The 20,748-nt window shown below is 43.2% G+C and overlaps 1 protein-coding gene across 4 annotated transcripts in view; it reads left to right on the forward strand.

The window, feature by feature from the left end:
• The window catches only part of tec (tec protein tyrosine kinase), a 162,230-nt gene that overhangs the window by 103,432 nt on the left and 38,050 nt on the right, over positions 1–20,748 (forward strand). For all 4 annotated transcript variants that reach the window (XM_060824401.1, XM_060824420.1, XM_060824412.1 and 1 more), the window contains exons 9-10: positions 1,163–1,217; positions 8,828–8,907. In XM_060824401.1, the coding sequence (XP_060680384.1) occupies positions 1,163–1,217; positions 8,828–8,907 (135 nt within the window). The remainder of the gene's footprint in view (positions 1–1,162; positions 1,218–8,827; positions 8,908–20,748) is intronic.

Genomic DNA, 20,748 nt, shown 5'->3' on the forward strand with positions numbered 1-20,748 from the left:
CAGATGGGCCAATAGGCTGAGAAGTGGCAGATGGAGTTTAATTCGGACAAATGCGAGGTGCTGCATTTAGGAAAAGCAAATCTTAGCAGGACTTATACACTCAATGATAACGTCCTAGGGAATGTTGCTGAACCAAGAAACCTTGGAGTGCAGGCTCATAGCTCCTTGAATGTGGAGTTGCAGGTAGATAGGATAGTGAAGAATGCATTTGGTATGCTTTCCTTTATTGGTCAGAGTATTGAGTACAGGAGTTGGGAGGTCGAGTTGCAGCTGTACCGGACATCGGTTAGGCTACTGTTGGAATATTGCGTGCAATTCTGGTCTCCTTCCTATCGGAAAGATGTTGTGAAACTTGAAAGGGTTCAGAGAAGATTTACAAGGATGTTGCCAGGGTTGGAAGATTTGAGCTATAGGGAGAGGCTGAACAGGCTGGGGCTATTTTCCCTGGAGCGTTGGAGGCTGAGGGGTGACCTTATAGAGGTTTACAAAATTGAGGGGCATGGATAGGGTAAATAGGCAAAGTCTTTTCCCTGGGGTTGGGGAGTCCAGGACTAGAAGGCAAAGGTTTAGGGTGAGGGGGCAAAGATATAAAAGAAACCTAAGGGGCAACGTTTTCATGCAGAAGGTGGTACGTGTATGGAATGAGCTGCCAGAGGAAGCGGTGGAGGCTGGTACAATTGCAACATTTAGGAGGCATTTGGATGGGTATATGAACAGTAATGGTTTGGAGGGATATGGGCCGGGTGCTGGCAGGTGGGACTCGATTGGGTTGGGATATCTGGTCGGCATGGACAGGTTGGACCGAAGGGTTTTTTCCATGCTGTGCATCTCTATTACTCTATGTTACTTGTTCTTTTAGAATAACATGAAACAAGATTCTGACTGAGTTATAGTATTGTGGCAGACTCCAAATAGATGCTAGATTTTTGCAGCATTTGTCAGCTTTAAGGCTGTTGTATAATAATTAGAACTGTTGAACCACCTGCACTTTCGATGGATTTTCCAAAGTACTCCATAATGCAGATCACTCACAACAACAGACTACAAACTTTACATGTATTGTATTTTGTTTTTGATTTTGTTCATTCACAACAATAATATTGAATACCTAGTTTGCTGGAAATTGTGCCTAACGTCTGCCTTTTTCTCCATTTTTATTTAGGTGGTATTGCAAAAATGCAAATAGAAGTAAAGCGGAACAGTTATTGAGATCTGAGGTAATGGCAAAATATATTCTTCGTATTAATTGGAAATTTAACTCATGTTTAATATTGAACTAAGCAGTTCAAGACTTATTCAGTTTGGATATACTAAACCCACCCTGTCATGGGGTGAAGCATGACACACTTAATTGCAAGAGAAGGCCCACGCAAGTCTCACTGTAGTGGAAAAATCTTCACAATTGCTTCCCAGGGCAGAATGGACGACATAGAATTCCCAGTTACTGATGATTAGATGTCAATCAAGTTCAAGTTTAATGAGCCAGTGACGCTCATTATCCCTTAGCCCTCCGCAATTAAATGGTTGCTGAGAGATTACAAGAGAGTTGCACAGATTTCCTTTGTCTCGTGAAGGTTGATGGCAAATGCTGTTGGATTACTGGCTGCCTCTGAGGTGACGGGAAATCCATTGCCTGACATTCTGGGTGTTTGATGGAGTCCACCTCATACGGCCACCCCCGTGACATCCCCCACGCTGAAATCTCCGTCCTGCCCTTTCTTTCTTTTGATATCAATCTCTTGTCAATCTTGAGTACATTGCCAACAGCAGCCACTACTTCAATGACACAGACGACCATGAGGATGTGCTGGTCTCTGGCCCTACTGCTACTATTCGTGTCCTCAGTTGAAGAAAGCTATCATGTCTAGAAGGTACTGAACAATTGTACATTACACTATGAATCTGGGTTTTGTGTCAGTTCTCTGAATAGTGAGCAAGACTACTAGTCATGTATCATGTCCCCACCAGTTTCCTCTTCATAGAATCCCTAGTGTGGAAACAGGGCATTCGACCAAACAAGTCCACGTTGACCCTCCAAAGAGTAGCCCACTCAGACCCATTGCCCTACCCTATTATTCTATGTTCACCCCTCACTAATGCACCTAACCTACACATCCCTGGACACTATGGACAATTTAGTATGACCAATTCACCTAACCTGCACTGGAGCACCTGGAGGAAACCCACGCAGACACGGGCAGAATGTGCAAACTCCACACAGACAATCGCCCAAGGCTGGAATCGATCCTAGGTCCCTGGTGCTGTGGCAGCAGTGCTAAGCACTGAGCTGCAGTGCTAATCACTGAGCTACTGTGCTGCCCAGTAGCCATTTACTTATATGTTGCCATTTGGCAATCTCACCCAAAACTGTTGATTGATTTTCACCCTGTGTACTAACACACCTAGCTCTGTTTTTATGCTCTTCTATTGCTACACGTTTGTTGCTCCAGTTTATAATTTCCTAGCTAATATATAATAAATCACAATTTTCTTCAACGTTAACAAAGCCATTCCTTTGTTTGTGCCTAAAATGTGTTCCCTGAGTGCCATCTCACATCTCATCAGTAAATACTGATTCTCAACATGCTGCTTGATCCAGAATTGAGCTATTTCTTCATGTACATTCATTCCAATACTGAAAATAAAACCACAACAAGAACATAAGTTGGAGCAGGAGTAGATTATTCAGCCTCTTAAACCTGCACTGTCATTCCATAAGATCATGGCTGATCTGCCTCAGACCTCAACATTTCTATCATGCTATTTCCTCATAGTTACTACCTCCTCAATATTTCATTAAACTAGCTGCCTTCTCTTTTATATCTCTCTTATCTTATGGTCTTACGTTCTGCGACTCTGTTCTTAAACTCCTCCATCTTTTAGCCCATCATTATTTCAGCAATTTTAAGAACAAGAAAAGGGGGTTTCAGTGAGCCTGTGTGTATAATTCAGAATTGACAGTTTTTTTATGATTGACTGGTGCAAAGTGTAAAATATCCATCTGTTGTGTAATATCATTGATCTTGATGAGTTCAATCATCTAGCTTCTCAGAAGCTGTGAACTAATTATGAATTAATTTAAATTTAAATGCAATATTAACCAGAAATGGATGTTTGTTAAACATGAATAATGTTTTAAACAGAACAGAAAGAAGGGGGAGGGAGCAAATTATATGTACGTGTGTAAAATGATTTTTAAAAAGAAGGAAATGGATAACTGAGATGCTAAAAAGAAATTGCACCCATCTGCTATTGCATTATTTAGTCTGCATCTCTGACCAAACCTCCAAAATAACTACTGTACTCGGAGCTTCGACATGGCAAGCTTGCCCCAGGACAGTAGAGAAAATGATTAACAGAACCCTCATAGTTTCCTTGAACAGTTAAGCCTTCCCATTGATCTTGGGGAAACCCTGCCCCAAGGTCCAAAAATAGAGGATCTATCTCCAGTCCCATTGCTGACAGAAAGCTGAAGTCAAGCATTGACAATGAAAGGAGCATGTGGCAACCCAGGCATCTCGTCACCATTATCAGGTGCCCATTTCACCAATCACTGTCCTACCTGTGACAGAGACTGTAGGTTGTAAATTGGATTCAGCCATTGTCTAATACCTTACTTTGTGTAGACGCAAGCCATCTTTGACTGCTTAAGAAGAAGAATTTGAAATTAAAAATTGGGGAATTTGGAAAAGGCAATCTAAAATGGAAGCAGGATAAAAAAAAACAGCAGTCTGAGAGTAAGGGAAGAAATGTTGATCTGATACCAAGAGTGCAAGTCGTTCATTGGTACTGGGCTATAGTTGAAGTCTAGTTGGGTTTATATCTGGGTTTATGGAAATAGTGCAGAATATGAAGAGGCTAGAATGGGAGTTATATTGAGAAGTGAAGTAATGAGTAACTTAATTATTGACAAAGCAGCCATCTGTTCTGAACTTCTTTAAATCCAGCCTTCTCTCTGATCGACATTCACTCACCATTGGGATTGTGAATCCCCATTCCTAAGATTGGCACTATTTTCCAAGATTGACTTCTCCACCTTTCTCTGCACGAGATAGCTAAAAATCAACAGATAAAAGTTTTGATGTCTGGTTACACTTAATGACTGGAACATTTGGGATCTGGTACAAATAAATCTGACCTCTCCAAAAGCTAGCGAAGAACTCCTTGTTTCCACCCTCAGTCTGTGTATGATGTCAATAGAATGAGTGAATCCAATGTCATACGAATGTTAACCTCATCAGGACCATTATCTTATACCACAAGAACTTCAGTATTCGCTGTGCTGATCTAGAATCGTCATCATTTGGAGTCATGCATCATTGAATGCGCTTTCCTTTCAATGAGATACAAATGTAGATAATGTCAACTTGTTTGGTGTTTGACTAAACACTTAAAATTCCCATTATATTATGTAAGTGTCAAGGCTAATATTCTTTGCAAAGCCAATACGATTAAAAATCAATAATTTGATCATCATACTTCTTCACTGAAAAATGTTGATGTCCACAAAATATTTTATTAATTTATGCAGGTGTGGGCATCATAGGCTGGGCCAACTTTTATTTTCCATTCAGAGTTGCCCTAGAGAATGTGGTAGTGAGCTGCATCATGAACCATTGCAGTCCATGCACTGCAGGTAGACTCACAATACCATTAGGAAGGGAATTTTAGCTTTATTACCAAGCAGACACTAAAGGTACAATATATTTCCAAGTCAGGGTGGTGGGTGGCTTGGAGAGGGACTTGCAGATGATGGTGTTTCCATGTGTCTGCAGTTCTTGTCCTGCTTGATGGAAATGCTTGAGAGTTTGGAATGTGCTGTCAAAGGAGCCTTGGTGAATTTCTGCAGTGCATCTTCTAGATAATACATACTACTGCTACTGAGTATGAATGTTTATGGATGTGATGCCAATTAACCGAGTTGCTTTGTCTGGATGATGTCAATTTTTTTGATTGTTGTTGAAGCTGCATACATCCAGACAAGTGGGGAGTATTCCATCACATTCCTGATATGTGTCTTGTCGATGATCGATGGTGGATGGGCATTGGGGTATCATGATATAAGTTATTTGCTATAAGATTCTTGGAGTCTGACCTGCTCTCGTAGCCACTGTTAATGTCGTGAGTCCAGTTGAGTTTCTGATCAATGGTAAACCCCAGAATGTTGCTAGTGTAGAATTCAGTGATGGTAACACCGCTGAATGTCAAAGGGTAATAACAAAGATTCATTTTGTAGCACAAGCTGTACATGTCGCTTTTCAGCCCAGGCCTTGCTGTATTTGAACACAGACTGCTTCAGTACCTGAAGAGTTGCAAATTATGCTTAACATTGTGCAATCATCAGTGAACAACCTATTTCAGACCTTAGGATGGAGAGAAATTTATTGATGAAGCAGCTGAAAATGATTGAGCCTAGGACACTACCCAGAGGATCTCCTGCAGAGATGTCCTGTGTTGACTGACTTCCAGTAACCACAAACATCTTTCTTTCTGATTGACTCCAGGTTTGTTAGGGCTCCTCAATGTCAGACATGAGGTCTAATATCAAAAGCAGCCACTTTCACTTTTGACGGACATAAGCTTTTATGTCAGTGTTTGAACCAAGGCTGTAATGAGGTCAGGAGCTGTGGCAGAAACAGAAATGGGCATCACTGAGCAGGTTATTGCTTAGCAGATGCTGTTTAATGGCACAATAGATTAAACGTTCCATCGTTTTGCTAATAATTGGATCAACCTATCGGGTCGTAATTGGCTGCGTCCGATTTTTGTCTTGCATTGTATGTGGAGCACATACCTGGGCTTTGTTAGGTAGATGCCAGTGTTGTATCTGTACCATAACAGCGGTTCAGGGCGTGGCAAGTGTTGGAGCATGTATTAAGTAATATTGCCTGAATGTTGTCAGGGCCTATAGTATTTGCAGTATCCAGTGCTTCAACCGATTCTTGATATCATGTACATTGGCTGTAAGCTAGCATCTCTGGAGAAGGTGGAGATGGATCATCCAATCAGTTTGCTGGCTGAAAATGATCAAGAATATCTTGGCCTTGTCTTTTGATGAGCTCGGCTCATCCCATCAATGAATATGGGATATTTGTTGAGCCTGTTCTTCCAATGGGTTTACTTGTCCACCACCATTCATTGCTGAATGTGGCAGGACTGTGGAGCTTAGGTCTAATCTATTTATTGTTCTTTGCTTATGCTGATCGGCACACAAGTGGTCCTGTTTTGTAGCTTCAGCAGGTTGACACATGGTTAGGTATATGTGGTGCTGCTCCTGGCAAGCCCTCCTGTATCCTCTAGCTTGATGGTAATGAGAGAATGGAGGATATGAGAAAACCATGAGGTTACAGATTATACTGGAGTACAATTCTGCTGCTGTTGATGGCCCAGCATCTCATGGATGACCCGTCTTGAGCTGCTATTTCTGTTCAAGGTCTGTCTAATTTAGCATGGTGATAGTGCCACATGACATGATGTGAGGTGTTCTTAATGTGGAGACAGAGCTTCATCTCCACAAGCACTGTGCAGTGGCCACTCTTACTAATATTATCATGGACAGATACAACTGGGACAGGCAGGTTGGTGAGGATGAAGTCAATTGTGTTTTACCCACTTGTGGTTCTCTCACTATCTGCCATAGACCCAAACTGGTCTTTTAGGATTTGACCAGCTCAATCAGTAGAGCTACTGCTGAACCTCTTTGGTGCTAAACATTGAAATCCCCCACCTACAGTACCTTATGTACCCTTGCCACTTAGTGCTCCTCCAAGTGTTGTTCGGAATAGAGGTGTACTTATTAATCAACAGTTGAGGAGGTGGGGTGGGCATTATGTGGTAACTGAGGGTGTTTCCTTGACCACGTTTGAACTGATGTTGCTATTCTTCATGGTGTCCAGAGTCAATGATGAGTACTCCGAGGGCAACCCATTCCTGACTGTACACCATTGTGCGACCACCTCTGCTGGATCTGTCCTATTGTTGGGACAGAACGTATCCAGGGATGGTGTTGGTGGTGACTGGGATATTGTTTATAAGTCATGATTCTCAGAATATCGCTATGAAGCCTGTTGCTTGACTAGTCTAAGACCGTTCTCTCAATGTTGTCTCTAAGTCCCAAGATTTTACTGAGAAGGACTTTTTTCAGTGCTGACAGGAAGAGTTTTGCAGTAATTGTTTCTGGTACCTAGGTCAATGCCATGTGGTCTATTTGGTTTCATTTCTTTTTTGAGACTTTCTAGCAACAAACACATTGCTGTGGTTCTGGAGTCACAGGTAATGTGGATAAGGAGTCAACCAGATAAGGAGGTAGTTTCCTTCCCTAAAGGGCATTACAAAACTTGATGCATTTTTCTGACATTCCAGATGCCTTTTCTTTTAATCGAGTTTGAATTCTACCATCTGCTATGGTCCATCAACTCCTGCAACTCACTAACAGCTCACCCGTTGAATCAAACAACTGGCATTGGAGCATCAGACTCTCACCCGACTTTTACCAGCACCAGATCTAATACGAGGAAAAGGGGGTCACACCTCACATTGTCATGAAAGTGAGGTTAGTGCAGGTTGACCAAGGTGGGATCTCACTGCTCCATATCACTGACTTATTTCACCTGCTATGTCAGGGAGGTGGAGCATGGACCTGAAAGATTGTGAACTTTACCTTAGCAGAGTGAAGCAAGAGGAAACACTAGTGATGATCCTGATGTGAAAATCAGTCAAACACCTTGGTATAGGGGTGAAACACAAAATTGCTGCGATGCTTGATTTCATTATCATATGTCAAAATAATTCGACATCTATCAATCTGAGAAATTAATAAAACTTTGTGCAAATTTCTATTTCTTCTTAAATCAGTATTGGCAGTTGTAGCAAAAGGGAAGTATTTAACCTGCCATCGTTCGTTTTGAAAATAGGAACCCAGTATTGACGTGCTAACAGAGCACTTGAAAAATCAAAATAGATCAGGTGTATATAGTGTTATGAAAGGGTAATTATGTTTGACATCTGTTTTTGTGAAGGTATGAGTGGGAGGTAGATAAAGGATTACAGTATAATTGGATTTTCAGAAACTATTTAATAAATACAAGTGGCAGTTATGCAAGTTCATGAATCATAGGATTGGGGCTAATATGAAAGCATGAATAAGGATTAGGTAATTGACAGAAAAAACAGAGGAATAAACAGATTATGTTTGCGTTGGCAGGCTTTAACTAGCAAGATGCTACAAGGACCATCATTGGAGTCTCAGCTATTCACAATATATATCAATGACTTGAATGAGGAGACTATATCCAAATTTGCTGATGGTATATTAAGCCGTGAGGAGGATGAAAAGTGATATAGACAGGTTATGTAATTAATAAAATCGGTGATAGATATTGTATAATGTGAGAAAGTCTGATCAGCCTCTACCTGCACTGTTGAGATTCTATGGTTTATGATTCTGGGGACAGGAGTTCGAGTCCAACCATGGCAGATAATGAAATTTGAACTCTGTTTAAAAAAAAAAGGGAAATCTGCTATTAAAAAATAATTTAGTAGCAGCCCTTTTACCTTTGTTGATCATCATTGAAAATCTATCTGCTTCACTAATGTCCTTTAGGGAAGGCAAACCACCATCCTTACCTGGCTTGGCAAACATGAAGTACTTTTGTTTTTATGAAGAATACTGTCTTAATTTTTATCTCTCTAGAAGTCCCTCTTCACCTTGCTAGCCAATGGCAAGGGTTTTTTTGGGTGAAGCAACCACTAACCATGATTTTTAAATGTTAGTTTGGTTGAATATTATTTTGCAAAGGTTTTAATTTTCAATTAATTTACTTTACAGGATAAAGAAGGAGGTTTTGTTGTGAGAGATTCCAGCCAACCTGGGATGTATACAGTATCTCTTTATACCAAATTTGGAGGGTGAGCTAATACCATTACTTTGTATTTCATGGTTTTATTCTGCTTAATATTTGAAATGTAAACACGTTTTCTTCCCTTATTAGGTTTTGTTAATCCAGTGACTAGAAAGTGTGTGTAAGTGGAGTTAAGCCACATTAGTTTGATTCCATGTGCTTGAAATGGTCTTAGATTATCTGATTAAACTAAAGGCCTAAATCCACTGTATTAGTTGCTGTAGTTCAGAAGAGAATGTTTTCTTTTATTTGTCTCGTAGATTGTTACTTTTGGATTATGAAGGTTATTCTTAAAGGATTTCTATGAGTGAAGGTTTGTGGCTGTGAGTGAGAACAGCATGATGTAGTTTCATTCATTGACCTCTTGACAGATGATGTATTTTTAGTGGATCTGCATGTTACAATTAAGCTGGGCTGATTTATGCAGTGAACAAAATCTTAGCTACCTTTCATGTCTATGACCATGTAAACTTATAACTTAAATTTATTTTGCATCTTCGATGTAAAATCTTGCAAGGTTCATAGGAATGTAATCAGCCAAAGGTAAAGAAGGTGAATGAACAGTTAATCAAAAACCTTTGCTGTTCCCTGTTGGATTCAAGGATGTAATTCTGATAGTATGTAAAATGAGGTGATCCAGAGTTGGTAAATAACATGAGTTCATCAGGAAAAAAATAAGTAAACTCATCCCACTGTTAATCCACCAACTGTAAGCATAACCTTATTTTAAATTACTAATGGTACCTTTTAAAAAAACACACATGTTCAGTTTCTTGGTAAATTTAAAGCCAAGTACTTTTGAATTTGTTAAAATGTAGCGTGTTAGTATACTTCTGTCTGAGGAACCAACTTAAGTTTTGGAACCCCCTCAAAGGCCTCCAAAAACAATTAGAGAGGAATTTCGATTATCGGAACATCGATTATCTGAAGGAGATTGTGAGGTCCTGATGGGGGGAGGGGGTGGAGTAGACAGGGAGTGGTGTAGGATGGGATTGGGGGAGGGTGGGAGGGTGGAGGTGGGGACGGGCAGGAGTCGGGAGGGTGTGTGTTGGGCAGGGTGGTGGGGGGACCATGTTGGATGGGGTTGGGGCATGGGTGGGGTTGGGGCGGGAGGGGTAACAGCATTGGGGGTCAGGCGGAGGGTTGGGGTTGGACGGGGAGCCAAACGATGGGTGCGTCGGGCCATGTTGGACGGGGTTGGGGAGGGGGGTGGGTGGGGAGTCGGGGTTAGTGGGGGCCGGGCGATGGGTGGGTTGGGCCGTGTTGGACGGGGTTGTGGGGAGGGCGGGCGGGGGCCGGTGTGGGACGTGGTTTTTGGGGGGGGGGGTCCTTGATGCTTGCTGAGATATGATTATGCCATTGTCTGTATAGATGTTGTTCTCTCCTAATATTCAAATCATTGGAGGCTGTCAGTTCACCTTAAAAGTAACAAAGTTTTAAGGTAGATGTGGATGAATAGCTGCATTTTGACATAGATAATATGTCATGGTGGTACTCCATCAAGTATAAAAGGAGGGTGAAATGGTGAAGAACTCTAAAATGTGCATTTTTCAGCCTCATCATCTACCTGACATGATTAATCCTGCAATCTCTGTGACCACCACCGGGAGTGGGCTGAGGATGTTGGTGATAGCTGTCCCTTCTGCCGTCATCTCCTTTTTGATTACTAGCGAGATTTTTTTTGCAAGAAAGAAGGGGAATGCTAATGGCAGCACAGTGACATGATTTGAGGATATGCATGTTGTGAGAGAATAATGATCCTGGTGTGGAGTGACAGAATGTGAGAAAATCAGGGAAGTAATGGAAGAATAACATTTGCAGAGACAAAACCAGAAAGCACAAGTAAAGCCCAGGCCCAGGTCTGACCATGTTTGTAGAGAGAGAGTTAACTTTGGAAGAGTTACTGACCGAGAAATGTTAACTCTCTGTTGCTGAGGTTTTTTTCAGCACTTTCTGGTTTTTGTCTCAAATTTACAGCATATTTTGTATTTTTTTTTATTATTGCAAGTTTGGGGTGTGATTTTAGGAGGAGAAAAAGATGGAGTGCAATATGCTGCAACCACAGGAGGAAATCTGGTGGGAAAGGATTATGTGCTGTGATTGCAGGCAATGCAGTGCTAAATAAAGAATAAACCAGAATTGTGTTTGGAGCCTTTCTTCAGTAACTGCTTGCAGGTCATTTAAGCTTCTTGTGTCATGACAGCCAGGACTGTGAGCAATGCTGTCTTTACAATGCCTTTGTTTTGTGCAACCAGTTTTGTTTAGCTGTCCATGGCATCTTTAAATTTTATTGCACAGTTGCATATGCACTATCCATCACAACAAGGTCTTACTCTGTTTTATGTGAACATTGTCTGTTGAGTGATCCCTTGGCGTTGACCTGCTCAGCAAATCTCTTTGCTTCAGATGAATGGCTTGACTTAAGATCTACCTGTCTTTCTGTGGCAGGACAAAGCCTGCTTTCCTGTCCAACCACACCTCAAATGTAGCTGTTGAAAACTTTCTCGTTGTCTCCTGCCTGTCCGTTCTGAAAACTGAATACAAATTGCTTACAGCCAGAATGCAGAGTTCACCTTTAAAGGTCGAAGCTGAATTTCAGAGGCATCTCTGGAATCCAGGTCCACTTCCCAACATTAGTTGAGCCCTGGTAACACTGCATCCCACAGTCCAAAGATGTGCAGGGTAGGTGGATTGGCCATGCTAAGTTACCCCGTAATGTTCAGGAATGTATAGGTTAGGTGCAGTACCCACTGGAGTATAGGGTTACAGGGATAGCGTAAGTGGATTGGTCAGGGTGGGTGTGGATTTTGTTGGACCGAATGGCTTGTTTCCAAATTGTGGGGACTCTATGATTCTATGATGTTTCTGCGTACAGATTAGGTGGGCTAGGCACACTAAATTGCCTGTGGTGTCCAAGGGCGGCACGGTGGCACAGTGGTTAGCACTGCTGCCTCACAGCGCCAGAGACCTGGGTTCAATTCCTGCCTCAGGCACCTGTGTGGAATTTGCACATTCTCCCCATGTCTGCGTGGGTTTCCTCCGGGTGCCCCGGTTTCCTTCCACAGTCCAAAGATGTGCAGGTTAGGTGAATTGGCCATGCTAAATTGCCCATAGCGTTAGGTGAAGAGGTAAATGTAGGGGAATGGGTTTGGGTGGGTTGCTGTTCGGAGGGTCGGTGTGAACTTGTTGGGCTGAAAGCCTATTTTCAGACTAAGTAATCTAAATTAATCAATGTATGATTTTGGTGGATTGGCTATGGGATCTGCAGGGTTATAGGGACGTGTGGGTGGGATGCTGTTCGGAAAGTTGGTGTGGACTTGATGGGCTGAGTAGCCTGCTTTCACACTGTAGGGATTCTATGTAATAACATTTTTAAGAGTTGACTAAATAATGAGGTTGAGTTATTTTTTTTTTGTAGATATTTTTATTGAAATTTAACATTTTTGCAAATTTACAAAAATAAACAAAACTCTCAAATACAAACATTGATGTACAATTAAATCATATATACAATAGTCATAATTTAACAAAGAAAAGAGAAAGAAAGAAAACAAAAAAAGAAAAAAAAAATGAAAAAAGAAAGAAAAAAAACCTCAACTTTCTACTAATCTAATCTATAACTAACCAGAGTGTATACCTAAGTCTCTTACATGCTCGGAATGTATAAACATCAAATATAACAAAACCCGTATTCGCGCAGGATTCCTCTCCCAAGGGCCCCGGAGCAGCCCGGTCTGAAATCTTCACTAAATAAAAGCCCTTGTTAGGATAGCCGAAATATCTGCATTTATATAATTCAAAAAGGGCTGCCATATTTTATAAAATAATTCAGTCTTTCGGTGCACCATATTTGTGAGGAAGTCAAGGGGGATATATTCCATAATTAATCTGTGCCAATTTGAAAGTCCAGGGGGGCCCTCAGCCACCCAGTTCACCAAAATATTTTTCCTTGCACAGAAAGAGAGAATAGAAAATAGTCTCTTCCCATGCATATCCAGAGATGAGAGGTTCGAAAAGCCCAAAAGGAGAGATACAGGGTCCACCCTAATTTCCGTTCCTAAAATTTCTGTCAGGGTATTTGCCACTTTAGTCCAGTATCTGCGGATTTTCTGACAAGTCCACAGACAATGTACAAGAGTACCCACCTCTATTTTGCATTTAGGACACATAGGAGATGCTCCTGCCTTAAATTTTGCCAGTCGAGCCGGAGCTATATGGGCCCTATGAAGTATCTTTAGTTGGATAGCCTGAGTTCTGTTACAGATAGCAATTCTTCTAGCATTTTCCCAAATGTCATTCCACATATCCTCAGAGATTTCTAGCCCCAAGTCCTGCTCCCATGTTTTAAGCAGGTCATCCATGTCTCCTGAGACTCCATCATGTAGCAAATGGTATATAGTACTAACGGAGGATGCCCCCGCTGGTCGTAAGACATTACGTTCTCTGTCTGATTTATAAAGACTATCTATTAATGTAGTCTTCCTCTGTATATAATCTCGAACTTGGAAGTATCGAAAGAGATCCCCATTAGGTATTCCGAATTTCAGACGCAGCTGCTCAAAGGACATCAGGATCCCATCTTTAAATAGGTCCCCTAAGCATGAGATGCCCCTGGATCTCCAGAGTTTAAAGGTGGCATCTGTAATCCCCGGTTGGAATCCCCATGCGCCTACTATTGGTGCATGGGGGGATGTTTTATGTGAGTTACCCTCATTTTGCCGCATTATATTCCAGGCCTTAATTGTGTTTAATATTATGGGATTTTTACAGTGGTCTGTAATGATTTTCCTCTTATCTAAAAATAAAAGGTTAATAAGTGGGTATTTTACTTGGGAGGCTTCGATATCCAGCCAAATTGATTGTGGGTCAGATGAAACCCAATCAGCTATGTAACTTAGTAGGGAGCTTAACTGATATTTCCTAAAGTCTGGGAAGTCCAGTCCTCCCCTTGCCTGTGGAAGCTGTAGCTTCTTCAGCTTAATAAGGGGCCGTCTATGGTTCCAAATAAAGGAGCCCAACCAGCCATATAATTTACGTAGGGCTAGCCTTGGCAGCATCAGCGGGAGCATTCTCATAGGATATAAGAGACGGGGCAGAACATACATTTTAATTAATGCTATTCTCCCTAGCCAGGAAGTCGGAAGGTCTCTCCATCGCTGGAGGTCCTGCCTTATCCTTTCCATTAATTGTACAAAATTAGCCCTATACAGCTGATCAAATACTGGCGTGATAAAAATACCTAAATATAAGAAGCCCTCCAGGGACCAACGGAAGGGAAAAGGGGATCCATCCATTAAGTGGGGTATCATAGCCAGACCACCCATTGGCATGGCTTCCGATTTTGAAAAATTAATTTTATAGCTTGAGAATGCACTAAATGTATTAATAACTTGAATTAGACGAGGCACTGACATTAAAGGATTACTGAGGAATAAGAGAACGTCATCTGCATAGAGGGTAATTTTGTGTTTACCTGTACCAATCCTCGGGGCCGTTATATTAGGATCAGTCCGGATGGCTTCTGCTAATGGTTCGATTATCAGTGTAAACAACAATGGTGAGAGAGGACATCCTTGACGGCAGCCCCTACCCACACTGAAGCCATCTGATCTTAACCCATTAGTAATAACAGCTGCTTTGGGGTCATTATACAATGTTGAAACCCATTTGGTAAACACCTGTCCAACGCCAAACCTTTCCAATGTGTAAAATAAATATGACCATTCAACCCTATCAAATGCCTTTTCCGCATCCAATGAAATTACTACTCCTGGTATCTTTCCCTGATGACAGGCTTGGATCATATTCAAGACCCTTCTGATATTATTGGATGATCTGCGGCCCTTAATAAATCCCGTCTGGTCCTCCTTTATAATATATGGCAGTACCCTTTCTAGTCTTAGTGCTAACATTTTTGAGAGAATTTTAAAGTCTACATTTAGTAAGGATATTGGTCTGTAAGATGCACAATCTTCTGGGTCCTTTCCTTTTTTGAGGATAAGAGAAATATTTGCTTCTTTCAGCGTGCGCGGGAGACAGACCTGACTATGCGCAAAATTATACATATCCATAAGTGGGTCAACCAATATTCCTGTAAATTCTTTATAGAATTCAGCTTGAAAACCATCTGGGCCCGGTGCTTTTCCGCTCTGAAGTTGCCTAATTGCCTCAAGTATTTCTTGGACTGTTAAAGGGGTATTTAGGGCCGACACCTGTTCCGGAGTCAGGCCCGGGAAGGTCAAATTTTTAAAAAATGACTGCATCCTCCTAATCCTATCTTCACAATCCTGCGATCTATATAGTTCAGAATAAAATTCTTTAAAGGTCGCATTGATCTTTTTATGATCATGAGTCAGGGTACCTGTACTTTCCTTGATGGTCGGAATAGTTTGAGGGGCTTTCTTTTTCTTTGCAAGAAATGCTAAGTATCTACCCGGTTTGTCGCCATATTCATATAATCTTTGTTTCGCAAATAATATTTCCCTTTTAGCCGTTTGAGTAAGCGCGGTGTTTAAAGCTGTCCTAAGAGCTGTAATCCTCTGCAATTTTGTGATAGAAGGTCTATCAGCGTATGCTGTTTCGGCTGCTTTTAGGCGAGCTTCGAGCAGACGCTGTTGCTCCCGCTTCATTTTCCTCTGGGTCGCTGAATAGGAGATGATCAAACCTCGTGCATAAGCTTTGATGGTCTCCCACATCATTGACGGATTGCTAGCCGTACCAGTATTAATTTCTAAAAAAGTTTTAAGTTCTTGGGAGAAGTACTTTAAAAATTTGTTATCTTTTATCAGGAAGGGGTCCATATGCCAATGCCGAGCAGATGTCCCATTGTTCTTTACCTTAGTTTCCATGTATACAGCGGCATGGTCAGAGATTGCTATAGTACCTATTTTACAGGTTGCTATAGAGTTTAGAAAAATCGATGGGGCAAAAAACATATCAATTCTTATGTGACATTTATGTGGATTAGAGTAGAAAGAAAAATCTCTACCCTGTGGATGGAGACATCTCCATACATCTACCGATCCTAATTCTTTATTCAGGTCCGCTAGTTGTCTAGATCTGGGAGATACTCCAGCGGCACTCTTGGGAATCCTGTCTATTTCCGGATCCATAATACAATTAAAGTCTCCCCCTATAATTGTATGACGGGCACCAAAGGCCATCAGTTTTGAAAAAGCTTCCGTTATGAATTTAAAGGGGTGTGCCGGGGGGCAGTATACATTTAAGATCCCATATTCCTCTCCATTTATGAGGGCTTTAATCAAAATATATCGGAGGTTGAGTTATTTTAAGAAAAAGTTTCTTTGGGAGGTGCAGTATATTTGCTGTTAACTTGCTGAACCAGTAGATGGCGGTATAACATTTTTTTTAACAAATAGTCAGCATTCAAATCAACCTGGTCAGAGATTTGGGACTTGAACCTAGGTCTCCTAACACCACCAATTCACGTCAAGAAAACTCGGCATTCATTGGCAAATAAAAAGTTAGTTTAATAGCTGGTTAATAACCAGTGTTATCCGGAAGTTTGGAAGCTAAATATTTATTTTCAAGATGCATGATGAAATGTTTTAGATCCAGGCAAAGAATCAATTAAGGTGTTTAAAATAGAGAGCAGGCCAATCAACATTTCAAAAGATGTTTTGTTAAGCTTTTAAGTTGATCCTTCATTAGTTTTGGGAACATTTTTGTTCAATATTCCACATTGGATCAGGAATTTTCCTACTCTGAATGAACCTCTATTAGGGATTTAAATCACCATGGTTAAATGAAGATTGGTGAGTTGAGGTGTAAGTTGCCACGTGGGACTGTTAGGGTGGCAATAACAAGAGATTTGATACAATATGGGCCAGACTAGAATTTAATATTTCAGCGATAGGTGGTTCAAGAAAGTTAGACGATGTGGAGAGAAAGCAATACTGATCAAAGAACTTGTTCTAACACTGGAAAGGGATGAGATAGTTGAAGTCTATTTGATTAGAAATATTAATGGGAATTAGTATGTTACAAAAATGATGTCCACAGAAGGTGATGGAATACATTTGCAGAAAGATTCAGTAGTTCCAGTGCATTGACAATGAGAGACTTCAAATATCGTATTTTAGATTTGGATAGTAAAATCATAAAAGCAAAGGAGTGGGTTACAGCTGTGTGTATTCTGCCTAAAAGTTTACAGTAGTGAACCACTGACAGTAGACTTCCCTATTTCTTAATTAAGTTACCTTGTGCAGTGATTGTGTGTCTCCCATTTCTTAATCAAGTCACCCTGCATCACTGGGAGAAAGTGAGCTTTCAGAATGCTTTTGATAAAGTTCCACATAGGAGGTTATTGAGTAAACTTAGGACGCATGGTATTGGGGGCAAAGTACTAGATTGGATTGAAAATTGGTTGGCTGATAGGAAACAAAGGGTAGTGATAAACGGCTCCATTTTGGAATGGCAGGCAGTGACCAGTAGGGTACCGCAGGGATCCGTGCTGGGACCGCAGCTTTTTACAATATATATTAATGATATAGAAGATGGTATCAGCAATAACATTAGCAAATTTGCTGATGATACAAAGCTGGGTGGCAGGGTGAAATGTGATGAGGATGTTAGGAGATTACAGGGTGACCTGGACAAGTTAGGTGAGTGGACAGATGCATGGCAGATGCAGTTTAATGTGGATAAATGAATAGTTATCCACTTTGGTGGCAAGAACAGGAAGGCAGATTACTACCTAAGTGGAATTAATTTAGGTAAAGGGGCAGTACAGAGAGATCTGGGTGTTCTTGTACACCAGTCAATGAAGGTAAGCATGCAGGTACAGCAGGTCATGAAGAAGGCTAATAGCATGCTGGCCTTCATAACAAGAGGGATTGAGTATAGAAGCAAAGAGGTGCTTCTGCAGCTGTACAACGCCCTCGGATTAATGAGTTCAACACGCGGCGAGATATTGAACAATCCTTCCGCCGCCTTCTCCTCCGTGCCTACTTTCACAACCAAGACTCCCGCCCACCCTCTGACGACCCCTTCTCCCGCCTCCAATGCACCCCATCCACCTGGACACCCCGTGCTGGCCTCCTACCTGCCCTCGACCTCTTTATAGCCAACTGCCGCCGTGACATTAACCGACACAACCTGTCCTCCCCTCTCACCCACTCCAACCTCTCACCCTCAGAACGTGCAGCCCTCCACTCCCTCCGCTCCAATCCCAACCTCACCATCAAACGCGCAGACAAGGGAGGCGCGGTGGTAGTTTGGTGCACTGACCTGTATACCGCTGAAGCCAAACGCCAGCTCGCGGACGCCTCCTCTTATCGCCCCCTTGACCACGACCCCACCTCCCACCACCAAACCATCATCTCCCAGACCATCCAGGACCTCATCACCTCAGGGGATCTCCCATCCACCGCCTCCAACCTCATAGTCCCACAACCCCGCACCGCCCGTTTCTACCTCCTGCCCAAAATCCACAAACCTGCCTGCCCCGGCCGACCCATTGTCTCAGCCTGCTCCTGCCCCACCGAACTCATCTCCCAATACCTTGACACGGTCCTGTCCCCTTTAGTCCAAGGACTCCCCACCTACGTTCGGGACACCACCCACGCCCTCCACCTCCTCCAGGATTTTCGCTTCCCCGGTCCCCAACGCCTTATTTTCACGATGGACATCCAGTCCCTGTACACCTCCATCCCCCATCACGAAGGACTCAAAGCCCTCCGCTTCTTCCTTTCCCACCGCACCAACCAGTACCCTTCCACTGACACCCTCCTTCGACTGACTGAACTGGTCCTCACCCTGAATAACTTCTCTTTTCAATCCTCCCACTTCCTCCAAACTAAAGGAGTTGCCATGGGCACCCGCATGGGCCCCAGCTATGCCTGCCTCTTCGTAGGATATGTGGAACAGTCCATCTTCTGCAACTACACTGGCACCACTCCCCACCTTTTCCTCCGCTACATCGATGACTGTATCGGCGCTGCCTCGTGCTCCCACGAGGAGGTTGAACAGTTCATCAACTTTACTAACACCTTCCATCCCGACCTGAAATTCACCTGGACTGTCTCAGACTCCTCCCTCCCCTTCCTAGACCTTTCCATCTCTATCTCGGGCGACCGACTCAACACAGACATCTATTATAACCCAACTGACTCCCACAGCTACCTGGACTACACCTCCTCCCACCCTGCCCCCTGTAAAAACGCCATCCCATATTCCCAATTCCTTCGTCTCCGCCGCATCTGCTCCCAGAAGGACCAATTCCAACACCGCACAGCCCAGATGGCCTCCTTCTTCAAGGACCGCAGATTCCCCCCAGATGTGATCGACAATGCCCTCCACCGCATCTCCTCCACTTCCCGCTCCTCCGCCCTTGAGCCCCGCTCCTCCAACCGCCACCAAGACAGAACCCCACTGGTTCTCACCTACCACCCCACCAACCTCCGCATACAACGTATCATCCGCCGCCATTTCCGCCACCTCCAAACGGACCCCACCACCAAGGATATATTTCCCTCCCCTCCCCTATCAGCGTTCCGCAAGGACCACTCCCTTCGTGACTCCCTCGTCAGATCCACACCCCCCACCAACCCAACCTCCACCCCCGGCACCTTCCCCTGCAACCGCAGGAAATGTAAAACTTGCGCCCACACCTCCACACTCACTTCCCTCCAAGGCCCCAAGGGATCCTTCCATATCCGCCACAAGTTCACCTGTATCTCCACACACATCATCTATTGCATCCGCTGCACCCGATGTGGCCTCCTCTATATTGGTGAGACAGGCCGCTTACTTGCGGAACGCTTCAGAGAACACCTCCGGGCCGCCCGAACCAACCAACCCAATCACCCCGTGGCTCAACACTTTAACTCTCCCTCCCACTCCACCGAGGACATGCAGGTCCTTGGACTCCTCCACCGGCCGAACACAACAACACGACGGCTGGAGGAGGAGCGCCTCATCTTCCGCCTGGGAACCCTCCAACCACAAGGTATGAATTCAGATTTCTCCAGTTTCCTCATTTCCCCTCCCCCCACCTTGTCTCAGTTGGTTCCCTCAACTCAGCACCGCCCTCCTAACCTGCAATCCTCTTCCTGACCTCTCCGCCCCCACCCCACTCCGGCCTATCACCCTCACCTTGACCTCCTTCCACCTATCCCACCTCCATCGCCCCTCCCCCTCGTCCCTCCTCCCTACCTTTTATCTTAGCCTGCTTGGCTACTCTCTCTCATTCCTGATGAAGGGCTTATGCTCGAAACGTCGAATTCTCTTTTTCTGAGATGCTGCCTGGCCTGCTGTGCTTTAACCAGCAACACATTTGCACCTGGTGAGACCACACCTGGAGTACTGTATGCAGTTCTGGTCGCCAAATTTGAGGAAAGACATTCTGGCTGTTGAGGGAGTGCAGCGTAGGTTCACGAGGTCAATTCCTGGAATGGAGGGATTACCTTACACTGAAAGACTGAAGCGACTGGGCTTGTATACCCTAGAGTTTAGAAGACTGAGAGGAGATCCGATTGAGACATATAAGATTATGAAAGGATTGGACACTCTGGCAGCAGGAAACATGTTTCTGCTGATTGGTGAGTGCCGAACCAGAGGACACAGCTTAAAAATACGGGGTAGACCATTTAGGACAGAGATGAGGAGAAACTTCTTCACCCAGAGAGTGGTGGCTGTGTGGAATGCTCTGCCCCAGAGGGCAGTGGAGGCCCAGTCTCTGGATTCATTTAAGAAAGAGTTGGATAGAGCTCTCAAGGATTGTGGAATCAAGGGTTATGGAGATAAGGCAGGAAGCGGATGCTGATTAAGAATGATCAGCCATGATCATATTGAATGGCGGTGCAGGCTCGAAGGGCTGAATGGCCTG

Source organism: Hemiscyllium ocellatum, chromosome 1 (assembly GCF_020745735.1).
Source record: "Hemiscyllium ocellatum isolate sHemOce1 chromosome 1, sHemOce1.pat.X.cur, whole genome shotgun sequence".
Lineage (NCBI taxonomy): Eukaryota > Metazoa > Chordata > Chondrichthyes > Orectolobiformes > Hemiscylliidae > Hemiscyllium > Hemiscyllium ocellatum.